We start from the raw sequence: 16,286 nt of genomic DNA, 5'->3' as shown, positions 1-16,286 counted from the left end.
CCCAGCTCAATTGGGTGAGAGGCGGGGTAGCTGGAGCCTAACCCAGCTAAATTTGGACGAGAAAAATGAAACAGTTATCAAATTTCCTTGGTGCGAAAAAGCTCGGACACGTTTTGTTTACGCTCACATTCCCCATCGACGACGTTGTCTCCCACTGCCTGCTGTGTCTTTACAAGCAGCCTCCATTAGCGGGATTACGTCAAAGCCACTTACCCGATCCCCCATGAAGCTTTTGGAGACCATTTGGATTTCTTCCCACTATTTACCCTTTTCAATGTTGCTTTTTCTCCCCACTATTTACCCTTTTCAATGTTTCTTTTTCTCCCCACTATTTACCCTTTTCAATGTTTCATTTTCTCCCCACTATTTACCCTTTTCAATGTTTCATTTTCTCCCCACTATTTACCCTTTTCAATGTTTCTTTTTCTCCCCACTATTTACCCTTTCAATGTTTCTTTTTCTCCCCACTATATACCCTTTTCAATGTTTCTTTTTCTCCCCACTATTTACCGCTTTCAATGTTTCTTTTTCTCCCCACTATTTACCCTTTTCAATGTTGCTTTTTCTCCCCACTATTTACCCTTTTCAATGTTTCTTTTTCTCCCCACTATTTACCCTTTTCAAAGTTTCTTTTTCTCCCCACTATTTACCCCTTTCAATGTTTCTTTTTCTCCCCACTATTTACCCTTTTCAATGTTTCCTTTTCTCCCCACTATTTACCCTTTTCAATGTTTCTTTTTCTCCCCACTATTTACCCTTTTCAATGTTTCTTTTTCTCCCCACTATTTACCCCTTTCAATGTTTCTTTTTCTCCCCAGTTTTTACCCTTTTCAATGTTTCTTTTTCTCCCCACTATTTACCCTTTTCAATGTTTCTTTTTCTCCCCACTATTTACCCTTTTCAATGTTTCTTTTTCTCCCCACTATTTACCCTTTTCAATGTTTCTTTTTCTCCCCACTATTTACCCTTTTCAATGTTTCTTTTTCTCCCCACTATTTACCCTTTTCAATGTTTCTTTTTCTCCCCACTATTTACCCTTTTCAATGTTTCTTTTTCTCCCCACTATTTACCCTTTTCAATGTTTCTTTTTCTCCCCACTATTTACCCCTTTCAATGTTTCTTTTTCTCCCCACTATTTACCCTTTTCAATGTTTCTTTTTCTCCCCACTATTTACCCTTTTCAATGTTTCTTTTTCTCCCCACTATTTACCCTTTTCAATGTTTCTTTTTCTCCCCACTATTTACCCCTTTCAATGTTTCTTTTTCTCCCCAGTTTTTACCCTTTTCAATGTTTCTTTTTCTCCCCACTATTTACCCTTTTCAATGTTTCTTTTTCTCCCCACTATTTACCCTTTTCAATGTTTCTTTTTCTCCCCACTATTTACCCTTTTCAATGTTTCTTTTTCTCCCCACTATTTACCCTTTTCAATGTTTCTTTTTCTCCCCACTATTTACCCTTTTCAATGTTTCTTTTTCTCCCCACTATTTACCCTTTTCAATGTTTCTTTTTCTCCCCACTATTTACCCTTTTCAATGTTTCTTTTTCTCCCCACTATTTACCCCTTTCAATGTTTCTTTTTCTCCCCACTATTTACCCTTTTCAATGTTTCTTTTTCTCCCCACTATTTACCCTTTTCAATGTTTCTTTTTCTCCCCACTATTTACCCTTTTCAATGTTTCTTTTTCTCCCCACTATTTACCCCTTTCAATGTTTCTTTTTCTCCCCAGTTTTTACCCTTTTCAATGTTTCTTTTTCTCCCCACTATTTACCCTTTTCAATGTTTCTTTTTCTCCCCACTATTTACCCTTTTCAATGTTTCTTTTTCTCCCCACTATTTACCCTTTTCAATGTTTCTTTTTCTCCCCACTATTTACCCTTTTCAATGTTTCTTTTTCTCCCCACTATTTACCCTTTTCAATGTTTCTTTTTCTCCCCACTATTTACCCTTTTCAATGTTTCTTTTTCTCCCCACTATTTACCCTTTTCAATGTTTCTTTTTCTCCCCACTATTTACCCTTTTCAATGTTTCTTTTTCTCCCCACTATTTACCCTTTTCAATGTTTCTTTTTCTCCCCACTATTTACCCCTTTCAATGTTTCTTTTTCTCCCCGCTATTTACCCTTTTCAATGTTTCTTTTTCTCCCCGCTATTTACCCTTTTCAATGTTTCTTTTTCTCCCCACTATTTACCCTTTTCAATGTTTCTTTTTCTCCCCACTATTTACCCTTTTCAATGTTTCTTTTTCTCCCCACTATTTACCCTTTTCAATGTTTCTTTTTCTCCCCACTATTTACCCTTTTCAATGTTTCTTTTTCTCCCCACTATTTACCCTTTTCAATGTTTCTTTTTCTCCCCACTATTTACCCTTTTCAATGTTTCTTTTTCTCCCCACTATTTACCCTTTTCAATGTTTCTTTTTCTCCCCACTATTTACCCTTTTCAATGTTTCTTTTTCTCCCCACTATTTACCCTTTTCAATGTTTCTTTTTCTCCCCACTATTTACCCTTTTCAATGTTTCTTTTTCTCCCCACTATTTACCCTTTTCAATGTTTCTTTTTCTCCCCACTATTTACCCTTTTCAATGTTTCTTTTTCTCCCCACTATTTACCCTTTTCAATGTTTCTTTTTCTCCCCACTATTTACCCTTTTCAATGTTTCTTTTTCTCCCACACTCCACAATATCATCATCAGTAGCGGCGGGTTCATTTTCGGTCACTTTAGTTTTTCAATGAGAACTTGCTGGGGGTAAAAACAATTGTGTGTTAACATCTGACAGGGGGAGACGGGGGGGAGACAGGGGGTGCGGGGGGGGGGGAGACGGGGGGGAGAGTGGGAAGGGGGTGTGAAGGAGATAAGGAGACAAAGGAAGGGAGGATGTAGGCAGTAAGGAAGGGAGGGAGGGTGGGAAGAGAAAAGGCTGCTTTGTGGGAAAGTGCCTCAGGGATGGCACACTTTATATTGATCCACCCGCCAATCAACACCATCCACCTCTGGTGTGTGTGTGTGTGTGTGTGTGTGTGTGTGTGTGTGTGTGTGTGTGTGTGTGTGTGTGTGTGTGTGTGTGTGTGTGTGTGTGTGTGTGTGTGTGTGTGTGTGTGTGTGTGTGTGTGTGTGTGTGTGTGTGTGTGTGTGTGTGTGTGTGTGTGTGTGTGTGTGTGTGTGTGTGTGTGTGTGTGTGTATGTCTGCCCTTCTTAGGACATCAACAAAGGAAAGTAGCTTCCATATGAGGAGGTGTGAACAAGTGATGACATAAATCATGGTCCCAATAACATCGCATCTAATAGAGAGACAAATACTAGAGTCCGTGAACATTGCTCCAAAGTGGTTCTGTAAATTCTTCATAAAATTATGACTCGGGTCTGGAACGACGGGCCAAAGGCGAGCAAGTGACCCAGAAGGTCGCATTTAGCTGCCCCCCCCCAGCTTCAAATGTGAGATACAGGAGAAGACAACTCTGCGGTCGTACCAGCGCGTGGAAGGAGGACACGGAGAAGATTCCCAGCCGACCCATGACCAGCTTGGTGGGACGCGAGGCGAAGCCCAGCAGGCGTTTGGGGTTGGGAGGCTCGCCGCCCTGCAGGCTGGCCAGGTAACAGCGGCAGCGGAACAAGTCCATGTGGAGCCTCTCCAGGTTCTGCTCCCACAGGAAGATCTGGGGGGAAGGAAAACAGAAAAAATGAAGATTTTGAACATGCTTGACTTTCTTGTTCCGAGGAGAAGACATGAGACGTGGGAGTGATGAATTTGGGCGAGAGGCGGGGTAGCTGGAACCTATCCCAAGCTGAATTTGGGCGAGAGCCGGGGTAGCTGGAACCTATCGCACCTGAATTTGGATGAGGGGCAGGGTAGTTGGAGCCTAGCCCAGTTTAATTTGGGTGAGGCGGCGTAGCTGGAGTCTATCCCAGCTGAATTTGGGTGAGGTGGCTTAGCTGGAGTCTATCCTAGCTGAATTTGGGCGAGGGGCGGGGTAGCTGGAGCCTACCCCAGCTAAATTTGGACGAGGGCTGGAGTTTATCCCAGCTGAACTTGGGCGGGGTAGCTGGAGCCTACTCCAGCTAAATTTGGACAAGAGCTGGAGTCAATCCCAGCTGAATTTGGACGAGAGGCGGCCTAGCTGGAGTCTATCCCAGCTGAATTTGGGCGAGAGGCGGGGTAGCTGGAGCCTACTCCAGCTAAATTTGGACGAAAGCTGGAGTTTATCCCAGCTGATTTTGGGCGAGAGGCGGCGCTGCTGGACTCTATCCCAGCTGAATTTCAGCGAGAGGCGGCGTAGCTGGAGTCTATCCCAGCTGTATTTTTGTGTGACAGGCGGGGTAGCTGGAGCCTACCCCTGCTAAATTTGGACGAAAGCTGGAGTTTATCCCAGCTGATTTTGGGTGAGAGGCGGCGTTGCTGGACTCTATCCCAGCTGAATTTCAGCGAGAGGCGGCGTAGCTGGAGTCTATCTCAGCTGGATTTTTGTGTGACAGGCGGGGTAGCTGGAATCTACCCCAGCTAAATTTGGACGAGAGCTGGAGTTTCTCCCAGCTCAATTTGGGCGAGGGGCGGGGTAGCTGGAGACTACTCCAGCTAAATTTGGACAAGAGCTGGAGTCAATCCCAGCTGAATTTGGGCGAGAGGCGGCGTAGCTGGAGTCAATCCCAGCTGAATTTGGGCGAGAGGCGGGGTAGCTGGAGCCTACTCCAGCTAAATTTGGACGAAAGCTGGAGTTTATCCCAGCTGAATTTGGGCGAGAGGCGACGTTGCTGGACTCTATCCCAGCTGAATTTCAGCGAGTGGCGGCGTAGCTGGAGTCTATCCCAGCTGGATTTGTGTGACAGGCGGGGTAGCTGGAGTCTACCCCAGCTAAATTTGGACGAGAGCTGGAGTTTCTCCCAGCTCAATTTGGGCGAGGGGCGGGGTAGCTGGAGACTACTCCAGCTAAATTTGGACAAGAGCTGGAGTCAATCCCAGCTGAATTTGGGCGAGAGGCGGCGTAGCTGGAGTCAATCCCAGCTGAATTTGGGCGAGAGGCGGGGTAGCTGGAGCCTACTCCAGCTAAATTTGGACGAAAGCTGGAGTTTATCCCAGCTGAATTTGGGCGAGAGGCGGCGTTGCTGGACTCTATCCCAGCTGAATTTCAGCGAGAGGCGGCGTAGCTGGAGTCTATCCCAGCTGGATTTTTGTGACAGGCGGGGTAGCTGGAGCCTACCCCTGCTAAATTTGGGCGAGAGGCGGGGTAGCTGGAGCCTACTCCAGCTAAATTTGGACGAAAGCTGGAGTTTATCCCAGCTGAATTTGGGCGAGAGGCGGCGTTGCTGGACTCTTTCCCAGCTGAATTTCAGCGAGAGGCGGCGTAGCTGGAGTCTATCCCAGCTGGATTTTTGTGTGATAGGCGGGGTAGCTGGAGCCTACCCCAGCTAAATTTGGACGAGACCTGGAGTCTATCCCAGCTGAATTTGGGCGAGAAGCGGGGTAGCTGGAGCCTACTCCAGCTAAATTTGGACGAAAGCTGGAGTTTATCCCAGCTGAATTTGGGCGAGAGGCGGCGTTGCTGGACTCTATCCCAGCTGAATTTCAGCGAGAGTCAGCGTAGCTGGAGTCTATCCCAGCTGGATTTTTGTGACAGGCGGGGTAGCTGGAGCCTACCCCTGCTAAATTTGGGCGAGAGGCGGGGTAGCTGGAGGCTACTCCTGCTAAATTTGGACGAAAGCTGGAGTTTATCCCAGCTGAATTTGGGCGAGAGGCGGCGTTGCTGGACTCTATCCCAGCTGAATTTCAGCGAGAGGCGGCGTAGCTGGAGTCTATCCCAGCTGGATTTTTGTGTGACAGGCGGGGTAGCTGGAGCCTACCACAGCTAAATTTGGACAAGAGCTGGGGTCAATCCCAGCTGAATTTGGGCGAGAGGCGGCGTAGCTGGAGTCTATCCCAGCTGAATTTGGGCGAGAGGCGGGGTAGCTGGAGCCTACTCCAGCTAAATTTGGACGAAAGCTGGAGTTTATCCCAGCTGAATTTGGGCGAGAGGCGGTGCTGCTGGACTCTATCCCAGCTGAATTTCAGCGAGAGGCGGCGTAGCTGGAGTCTATCCCAGCTGGATTTTTGTGTGACAGGCGGGGTAGCTGGAGCCTACCCCTGCTAAATTTGGACGAGACCTGGAGTCTATCCCAGCTGAATTTGGGCGAGAGGCGGGGTAGCTGGAGCCTACTCCAGCTAAAGTTGGACGAAAGCTGGAGTTTATCCCAGCTGAATTTGGGCGAGAGGCGACGTTGCTGGACTCTATCCCAGCTGAATTTCAGCGAGAGGCGGCGTAGCTGGAGTCTATCCCAGCTGGATTTTTGTGTGACAGGCGGGGTAGCTGGAGCCTACCCCTGCTAAATTTGGACGAGACCTGCAGTCTATCTCAGCTAAATTTGGGTGAGAGGCCAGGTATTTGGAGCCTACCCCAGCTGAATTTGAACGAGAGGCGGGGTAGGTGAGCCGACCCGAGCCGAATTTGGGCAAGAGGCGGGGTAGGGGGTAGCTGGAACCTATCCCAAGCTGAATTTGGGCGCGAGCCAGGGTAGCTGGAGCTTAACCCAGCTGAATTTGGATGAGGGGCAGGGTAGTTGGAGCCTATCCCGGCTGAATTTGGGTGAGGCGGCGTAGCTGGAGTCTGTCCCAGCTGAATTTGGGTGAGGTGGCTTAGCTGGAGTCTATCCCAGCTGAATTTGGGCGAGGGGCGGAGTAGCTGGAGCCTACCCCATATATATATATATATATATATATATATATATATATATATATATATATATATATATATATATATATATATATATATATATATATATATATATATATATACATATATATATATATATATATATATATATATATATATATATATATATATATATGTATATATGTATACATAGGAATACATATATATATAAATATATATACATATATATATACACATATATGTATACATGTATACATATGAATACATATGTATATATACATATATACATATATGTATATATACACATATATATATATATATATACATACATATATACATATATACATAAATATATATACATATATATGTATATGTGTATATAAATATATATATATATATATATATATATATATATATATATATATATATATATATATATATATATATATATATATATATATATATATTGTGGAGAATGCATATATTTTTAAGAGTTCTTTCTTTATTCATAGTCATGTTTAAAGCAGTTAATATTTTCCCATGTGTACTCTTTTTGCTTGTATCTTATGTCCGCAAGTAAACTCTGTGCTTCATCTTATCAGTATTAGAAACAGTGAGGCCGTATTCCTTTCTGGGCAGGGCGGGGGCTGTTTTGTTATTCAATAAGTTGTCTCTTCCCGTTTGGCTTTCAGACCGCTTCTAGATGCCGCTATTAACGGACTGTAGGACGGCTCTCCTAGAGCTTTAGTAAAACTTGATAATATTCCTACTCTGTCTTGATGGTCCTTCTTACTCAACATATATGTCATCTGAAAGAACTTGGGATTGACCAGTGACTTAAATTTACATACAAAGTACATATATATATATATATATATATATATATATATATATATATATATATATATATATATATATATATATATATATATATATATATATATATATATATATATATATATATATATATATATATATATATATATATAAAGCTAATATAAGTCAGTATCTTCATGGCAGCTGGTTGGGCCCATGAGGCATTTTTGTATGCGTGTGCATTCTTAGTATCTTACTCAGTTCATGCTGACCTTATGACTCCATTCCTACACAATAAGAGCATGTGAGACCTTATGACTCCATTCCTACACAATAAGAGCATGTGAGATGTGTGCGTCACTTCTACCACCAGCGTGTTGTCTGCTACTCATGTCAGTGTGAGCAACAGAACATTCTGTGCAGAGAGAAAGATGTTCCTGCTAAGAGCCTCTGGTGTCTGCACAAGAAGGTGGGACAAAACATGTCTACCTGCTCCAGGATGGTCTTCCTCTTCCTGGCGTCGGTGACGGTGGAGAGCTGCATGTCCCCCATCTTCTTCATCTTCTCGTCCATGTCGATCCTCTGCTCCAACTTGCGGACTTCGGTGCGAAGCAGGCGCACCGTGTCCTCCCGGTGGTGCTGGCGGGCCAGGGCGGCCGCGCACGCCGAGTGGATGGCCGTGATCCAGTTCTCCAGTTCTGTCTGGCCCGACGTCTGAAGCAAATCGCAATATATATTATTTTTTATTAAATAAGTTGAAATATTTTATTCATACAATTGAATAAAATTGAACTAAATATGACTGGGCATTAAGACAAAAAGGCAATTAATTACTAAATAAATAAAATAAAATAATAAATAATAAAACTAAATACACTATTCTATATTTAATATATTTAAATAAAATACAAAATAAGGTAAAATAATATATAAACAATAAAATTAACTGAAAATAATTCAAACGAAAATAAATTAAATAAATATTGCCATCCGTCTAAAATGTTCTTGATATAAAAACAAAAAGGCAACGTACACTATATCCCAAAATTCAATAAAATATTTTATACGACAAACTATTCTATATTATTCAAATAAAATACAAACTAAGTTTAAATATTTTATGAACAATAAAATTAACTAAATATGACCATCTGTCTAAATATGTTCTGGCAATTAATTACATGACAGAATAAAACTAAAAAATGATTCTATATTAATTAAAATACAAACTAAATTAAAATGTATACATATATATGCATATATATATATATATATACACACACACATATGTAAGTATTTGTATATATGCATAATATATATATATACATACATACTTATATATATAAATATACATATGTATGTATATGTATCTGTATATATGTATACAATATATACTGTATATATATATATATATACATATGTATATATATATATACACATATATATATTTACATATACACATACATATACACACACATATTAATATAAATACACACACATACATACATATACACATATATACACACATATATTAATATATACACACACATATATACATACATACATACATATATATACATATATACACACATACATACATATATACACACACACATATATACATACATACACACATACATATATATATACATACAAGCACATACATATACTGTATACACATTATATACATACATACATGTATATATATATACATACATGTATGTATATATATATATGTATATATATGTATATATATATATATATATATATATATATATATATATATATATATATATATATATATATATATATATGCTGTATATATATATATATATATACAGCATGTATATATATATATATACAGCATATATATACATACATATATATATATATATATATATATATATATATATATATATATATATATATATATACAGCATATATATATATATATATATATATATATATATATATATATACAGCATATATATATATATATATATATATATATATATATATATATATATATATATATATATATATATATATATATATATATATATATATATATATATATATATATATATATAATATATGTATGAAGATACGGGCATCTACATCAACTATATGATTTGCCTGAGAAGCTGGACAGTAAAAACTATAAAATAAATAAATAAATAAATAATTTAAGACTTTAGTTTAGGCGGTGGCTCTTTGTTGTTAAGGCGGCCGCCTGAACAACAAAGCGCTGCGGGAAACCCTGTATGTATATATATATATATATATATATATATATATATACACATTCAAACATCACAATAATATTTTTTAATGTTGTCATTATAGGTATGTTTTCCTAGGAAAAAAGATATAGTCTATAGTGTAATAAGCCTATAACAACATAGCAAGATGTTAAAAAAGTGAGTGTTTAGTGGGTGAGAGATGGTGGAAGAAGCCGCATGACTAGAGAGGAGGTGAGTGACCCTAATATGCTGCCTTCATTGCGAGTGACCCTAATATGCTGCCTTCATTGCACGTCTGCTCCTCCACTGAGTGAATGTCACAGCTGACAGGTGCCATGAATACTAATAAGACATTTTCATAGCTCACAATGCTCGCTGACAGCGTGGCCTTCTTTAACGTGGCACACGTCAACAAACACGTGGCACGTTGGATCTGTGGCACGTGGTCTGAGGCTTTTGAAATCCATTTGACATGCTAATGTTCTCTCAAATTCTTAGCTTCAGTCATAATCAAATGTGCAAGCTCATTATTTACCAGCGTGTCTGGAGTCCTCCTGTAACCAAATGCTGTTTAAGACTAGATCTGATCAGTCTAAGTCTAAGACTAGATATGACCAATCTGAGACTGGCACGGACCAATCTAAGTTCAAGACTAAATCTGACCAGTCTCAGACTAGATCGGACCAATCTGAGTCTACGACTAGATCTGACCAATCTAAGTCTAAAGGCCTACTGAAAGCCACTACTAGCGACCACGCAGTCTGATAGTTTATATATCAATGATGACATCTTAACATTGCAACACATGCCAATACGGCCGGGTTAACTTATAAAGTGACATTTTAAATTTCCCGGGAAATATCCGGCTGAAACGTCGCGGTATGATGACTTTTGCGCGTGACGAAGTCAGTATAACGGAAGTTATGGTACCCCGTAGAATCCTATACAAAAAGCTCTGTTTTCATTTCATAATTCCACAGTATTCTGGACATCTTTTTGCAATTTGTTTAATGAACAATGAAGGCTGCAAAGGAGAGCTAATGTTTTTAGCATAGCTCTGTGCGGTCCGGTTGCTAAGTTAGCTTCAATGGCGTCGTTAGCACAGCATTGTTAACCTTCGCCAGCCTGGAAAGCATTAACCGTGTATTTACATGTCCACAGTTTAATAGTATTGTTGATTTTCTATCTATCCTTCCAGTCAGGGGTTTATTTCTTTTGTTTCTATATGCAGTTAAAGCAAGATGCTATCACGTTAGCTCGTAGCTAAAGCATTTCATTTGGCGTTCACGACTCTCATTTTCAAGAGGATATAGTATCCCAGGTGGTTTAAAATACAAATCTGTGATCCACAATAGAAAAAGAAGAGAGTGTGGAATCCAATGAGCCAGCTTGTACCTAAGTTACGGTCAGAGCGAAAAAAGATACGTCCATCACTGCCTCTCAAGTCCTTCACTCTAACGTTCCTCATCCACGAATCTTTCATACTCGCTCAAATTAATGGGGTAATCGTCGCTTTCTCGGTCCGAATCTCTCTCGCTCCATTGTAAACAACGGGGAATTGTGAGGAATACTAGCTCCTGTGACGTCACGCTACTTCCGCTACAGGCAAGGCTTTTTTTTTATCAGCGAGCAAAAGTTGCGAACTTTATCGTCGATTTTCTCTACTAAATCCTTTCAGCAAAAATATGGCAATATCGCGAAATGATCAAGTATGACACATAGAATGGATCTGCTATTCCCGTTTAAATAAAAAAAATCATTTCAGTAGGCCTTTAAGACTACATACAGTACGACCAATCTAAGTCTAAGACTCGGTCTGACCAGTCTGAGACTAGAACAGACCAATCTAAGTCTAAGTCTAGATCTGACATGTCTGAGACTAGAACGGACCAATCTAAATCTAAGACTAGATCTGACCAGTCTCGGACTAAATCTGACAACAATTGAAGTCAAAGACTAGATACACTAGGACCATTATAAGTCTAAGACTAGATCTGACCAGTCTCAGACTAAATCTGACAACAATTGAAGTCAAAGACTAGATACACTAGGACCATTATAAGTCTAAGACTAGATCTGACCAGTCTCAGACTAAATCTGACAACAATTGAAGTCAAAGACTAGATACACTAGGACCATTATAAGTCTAAGACTAGATCTGACCAGTCTCAGACTAAATCTGACAACAATTCAAGTCAAAGACTAGATACACTAGGACCATTATAAGTCTAAGACTAGATCTGACCAGTCTCAGACTAAATCTGACAACAATTGAAGTCAAAGACTAGATACACTAGGACCATTATAAGTCTAAGACTAGATCTGACCAGTCAGAATCGAATGGAGCAATTTAAGTGTATTCATGGCAACAGGTGCCAGGAATACAATGCTGGCCTTCTTTAACGTGGCACACGTCAACAAACACGTGGCACGTTAGATCTGTGGCACGTGGTCTGAGGCTTTTGAAATCCATTTGACATGCTAATGTTCTCTCAAATTCTTAGCTTCAGTCATATCAAATGTGCAAGCTCATTATTTACTTACCCCTGTGTCTGGAGTCCTCCTGTAACCAATACAACAATGCTGTTTAAGACTAGATCTGACCAGTCTAAGTCTAAGACTAGATATGACTAGTCTGAGACTAGAACGGACCAATCTAAGACTAAGACTACATCTGACAAGTCTAAGACTAGATCTGACCAATCTAAGTCTAAGACTAGATACAGTAGAACCAATCTAAGACTAAGACTACATCTGACAAGTCTAAGACTAGATCTGACCAATCTAAGTCTAAGACTAGATACAGTAGAACCAATCTAAGACTAAGACTACATCTGACAAGTCTAAGACTAGATCTGACCAATCTAAGTCTAAGACTAGATACAGTAGAACCAATCTAAGACTAAGACTACATCTGACAAGTCTAAGACTAGATCTGACCAATCTAAGTCTAAGACTAGATACAGTAGAACCAATCTAAGACTAAGACTAGATCTGACCAATCTAAAGTCTAAGACTAGATATGACCAATCTGAGACTAGCGCGGACCAATCTAAGTTCAAGCCTAGATCTCAGACTAGATCGAACCAATCTTAGTCTACGACTAGATCTGACCAATCTAAGTCTAAGAGTAGATACAGTAGGACCAATCTAAGTGTAAGACTATATCGGACCAATCTAAGTCTAAGACTCGGTCTGACCAGTCTGAGACTAGAACGGACCAATATAAGTCTAAGAATAGATAAAGTAGGACCAATCTAAGTCAAAGACTAGACCTGACCAGTTTGAGACTAGATTCATAAAATAAAATAAAATAAAATAAAATAAAATAAAATAAATTCATAAAAGAACCAAACTTCATGAATGTTTTTTTGTGACCAACAGGTATGTGCTCCAATCACTACATCACAACAAAATAAGACTTGTAGAAATTATTGGAAACCCAAGACAGCCATGACATGATGTTCTTTACAAGTATGTAAACTTTTGATCGCGACTGTATATATATATATATATATATATATATATATATATATATATATATATATATATATATATATATATATATATATATATATATATATATATATATATATATATATATATATATATATATATATATATATGTTATAGAGGTTGCCCTCTAGAGGGTTCTTCAGACCACCACACGCTGCCAGGAGAGCCCGGAATTCTGGGTATAACACAGTTTTATTTTCCTCAAATGCGGCAAAGTCTTTTGCATTTTCAGCAAAGTGTCTTTCTCTCCGTCTGTGTCCCACAGCAGCACCTCCAACTCCAACTACTCGTCTCATCACGGCTGCTGCTAATGAAGGCGACAGGTGATTAGATAACAGGGGGCCATCTACGCACCTGTCGCTGTCGTCCGAGGCCGGTCCTGGCACACCCCGTTCCGCTGCAGGCCCGCGGGCCACGCCCCCCTCCACATATATATATGTGTATATATAGTGCCCTCAAAGTGTGCATTCATTTACTAAAATAAAGAGGCTAGAACTCATATTTATATTGTTTCCTATGGGGATTTTACATTTTTGAAGCACATTCAAGAACCAATACACGGAGGTTCCACCGTACTGTACGTACAGTGCATGGGGGGAATAATAATAGGTGTACCTGGAAGAGGAAGGCGTCTCCTGCAGAGTTGCTGAGGCAGAAGACAAAATCCTTCTTGGGGTGTTCCGGCACCGCCTGCACGATGCTGTTCTCGGCCCACAGAGCGTGTTTGGGAACGCTGTTGTTGTCGATCCCAGAGCGGCCGTCGGACTCATACAGGAACAGAGTGCAGCCTGGGCGACAGTTAAAAGTTACTTTTCTTTGCAGGACAACACTAAAAGTGTTAATGATAGTAGTCATAGTAGTGAAGGAAGCCCACATTCATTAGCAGTAAAAGTGATTTAAAGATGAATATTATATGTCAGTAAACATCTGCACAAGGTTTGAAGTTGTTTTTTAACATGATTTTTTTAGGAAAGGCGGGACCAGTACAACATAATGTTTGATGTTGTCTTTAATTTAGCAGCAAACACCTTTATTACGTGTGTTCAGTGTTGGGACTAAGTAACGCGTTATTGTAACGTCGTTATTTTCGGCAGTAACTACACTGTAAAAAAAAAAAAAAAATCCCATTTTTATGGTTAATTTACTCGAAATTTTCACTGTAATTTTTCAATTTTTTAAAAATAGTTTATAAAACTGTAGAATTGAAGACATTATCTGTAAATAAACAATCCGCCTGTTATTTTAAGTAATATGCCAGTAATGTAAAAAAAATAAATCCTATTTGTATGGTTAATTTACTCTAAATTTTCACTGTAATTTAAAATTTTTTTTTAAATAGTTTATAAAACTGTAGAATTGAAGACATTATCTGTAAATAAACAATCCGCCAGTTATTTTAAGTAATATGCCAGTAATGACAAACTATGTATATTTAATAAATAATAATAATAATAATAATAATAATTTCTATTTCTTTTACAGAAAAATACCAAATTAATTATACGTAGCATTTTCTGTTTTCTTAAATTACTTTCAAATTCATGTAAAATTACAGTAATTATCTTTCATTAAATATGTTGCTTATTATATATGTCAGTAAACATCTGCACAAGGTTTGATGTTGTTTTTTTAACATGATTTTTTTAGGAAAGGTGGGACCAGTACAACATAATGTTTGATGTTGTCTTTAATTTAGCAGCAAACACCTTTATTACGTGTGTTCAGTGTTGGGACTAAGTAACGCGTTATTGTAACGTCGTTATTTTCGGCAGTAACTACACTGTAAAAAAAAAAAATCCCATTTTTATGGTTAATTTACTCTAAATTTTCACTGTAATTTTAAAAAAATGTTTAAATAGTTTATAAAACTGTAGAATTGAAGACATTATCTGTAAATAAACCATCCGCCTGTTATTTTAAGTAATATGCCAGTAATGACAAACTATGTATATTTAATAAATAATAATAATAATAATTTCTATTTTTTTTACAGAAAAATACCAAATTAATTATACGTAGCATTTTCTGTTTTCTTAAATTACTTTCAAATTCATGTAAAATTACAGTAATTATCTTTCATTAAATATGTTGCTTATTATATATGTCAGTAAACATCTGCACAAGGTTTGAAGTTGTTTTTTAACATGATTTTTTTAGGAAAGGTGGGACCAGTACAACATAATGTTTGATGTTGTCTTTAATTTAGCAGCAAACACCTTTATTACGTGTGTTCAGTGTTGGGACTAAGTAACGCGTTATTGTAACGTCGTTATTTTCAGCAGTAACTACACTGTAAAAAAAAATTCCTATTTTTATGGTTAATTTACTCTAAATTTTCACTGTCATTTTTCCATTTTTTTTTAAATAGTTTATAAAACTGTAGAATTGAAGATATTATCTGTAAATAAACAATCCGCCTGTTATTTTAAGTAATATGCCAGTAATGACAAACTATGTATATTTCTATTTTTTTTTACAGAAAAATACCAAATTAATTATACATAGCATTTAGTAACTACACTGTAAAAAAAAAAAATCCTATTTTTATGGTTAATTTACTCTAAATTTCTACTGTAATTTTTCTGATGTTTGAAATAGTTTATAAAACTGTAGAATTGAAGACATTATCTGTAAATAAACAATCCGCCTGTTATTTTAAGTAATATGCCAGTAATGACAAACTATGTATATTTAATAAATAATAATAATAATTTATATTTTTTTTACAGAAAAATACCAAAATTAATTATACGTAGCATTTTCTGTTTCCTTAAATTACTTTCAAATTCATGTAAAATTACAGTAATTATCTTTCATTAAATATGTTGCTTATTATATATGTCAGTAAACATCTGCACAAGGTTTGAAGTTGTTTTTTAACATGATTTTTTTAGGAAAGGTGGGACCAGTACAACATAATGTTTGATGTTGTCTTTAATTTAGCAGCAAACACCTTTATTACGTGTGTTCAGTGTTGGGACTAAGTAACGCGTTATTGTAACGTCGTTATT

The 16,286-nt window shown here is 38.0% G+C and overlaps 1 protein-coding gene across 1 annotated transcript in view; it reads right to left on the bottom strand.

The window, feature by feature from the left end:
- LOC133650020 (rho guanine nucleotide exchange factor TIAM1-like) overlaps positions 1–16,286 on the bottom strand; it is a 192,464-nt gene that overhangs the window by 16,166 nt on the left and 160,012 nt on the right. Inside the window, exons 9-11 of the mRNA XM_062046767.1 lie at positions 13,891–14,063; positions 8,006–8,230; positions 3,470–3,655 (exon numbers count right to left, since the gene is read on the bottom strand). Of these exons, the coding sequence (XP_061902751.1) occupies positions 3,470–3,655; positions 8,006–8,230; positions 13,891–14,063 (584 nt within the window). The remainder of the gene's footprint in view (positions 1–3,469; positions 3,656–8,005; positions 8,231–13,890; positions 14,064–16,286) is intronic.

Source organism: Entelurus aequoreus, linkage group LG05, assembly GCF_033978785.1.
Source record: "Entelurus aequoreus isolate RoL-2023_Sb linkage group LG05, RoL_Eaeq_v1.1, whole genome shotgun sequence".
NCBI classification, from domain to species: Eukaryota; Metazoa; Chordata; class Actinopteri; order Syngnathiformes; family Syngnathidae; genus Entelurus; species Entelurus aequoreus.
This window is presented reverse-complemented; position numbering and strand designations above follow the sequence as displayed.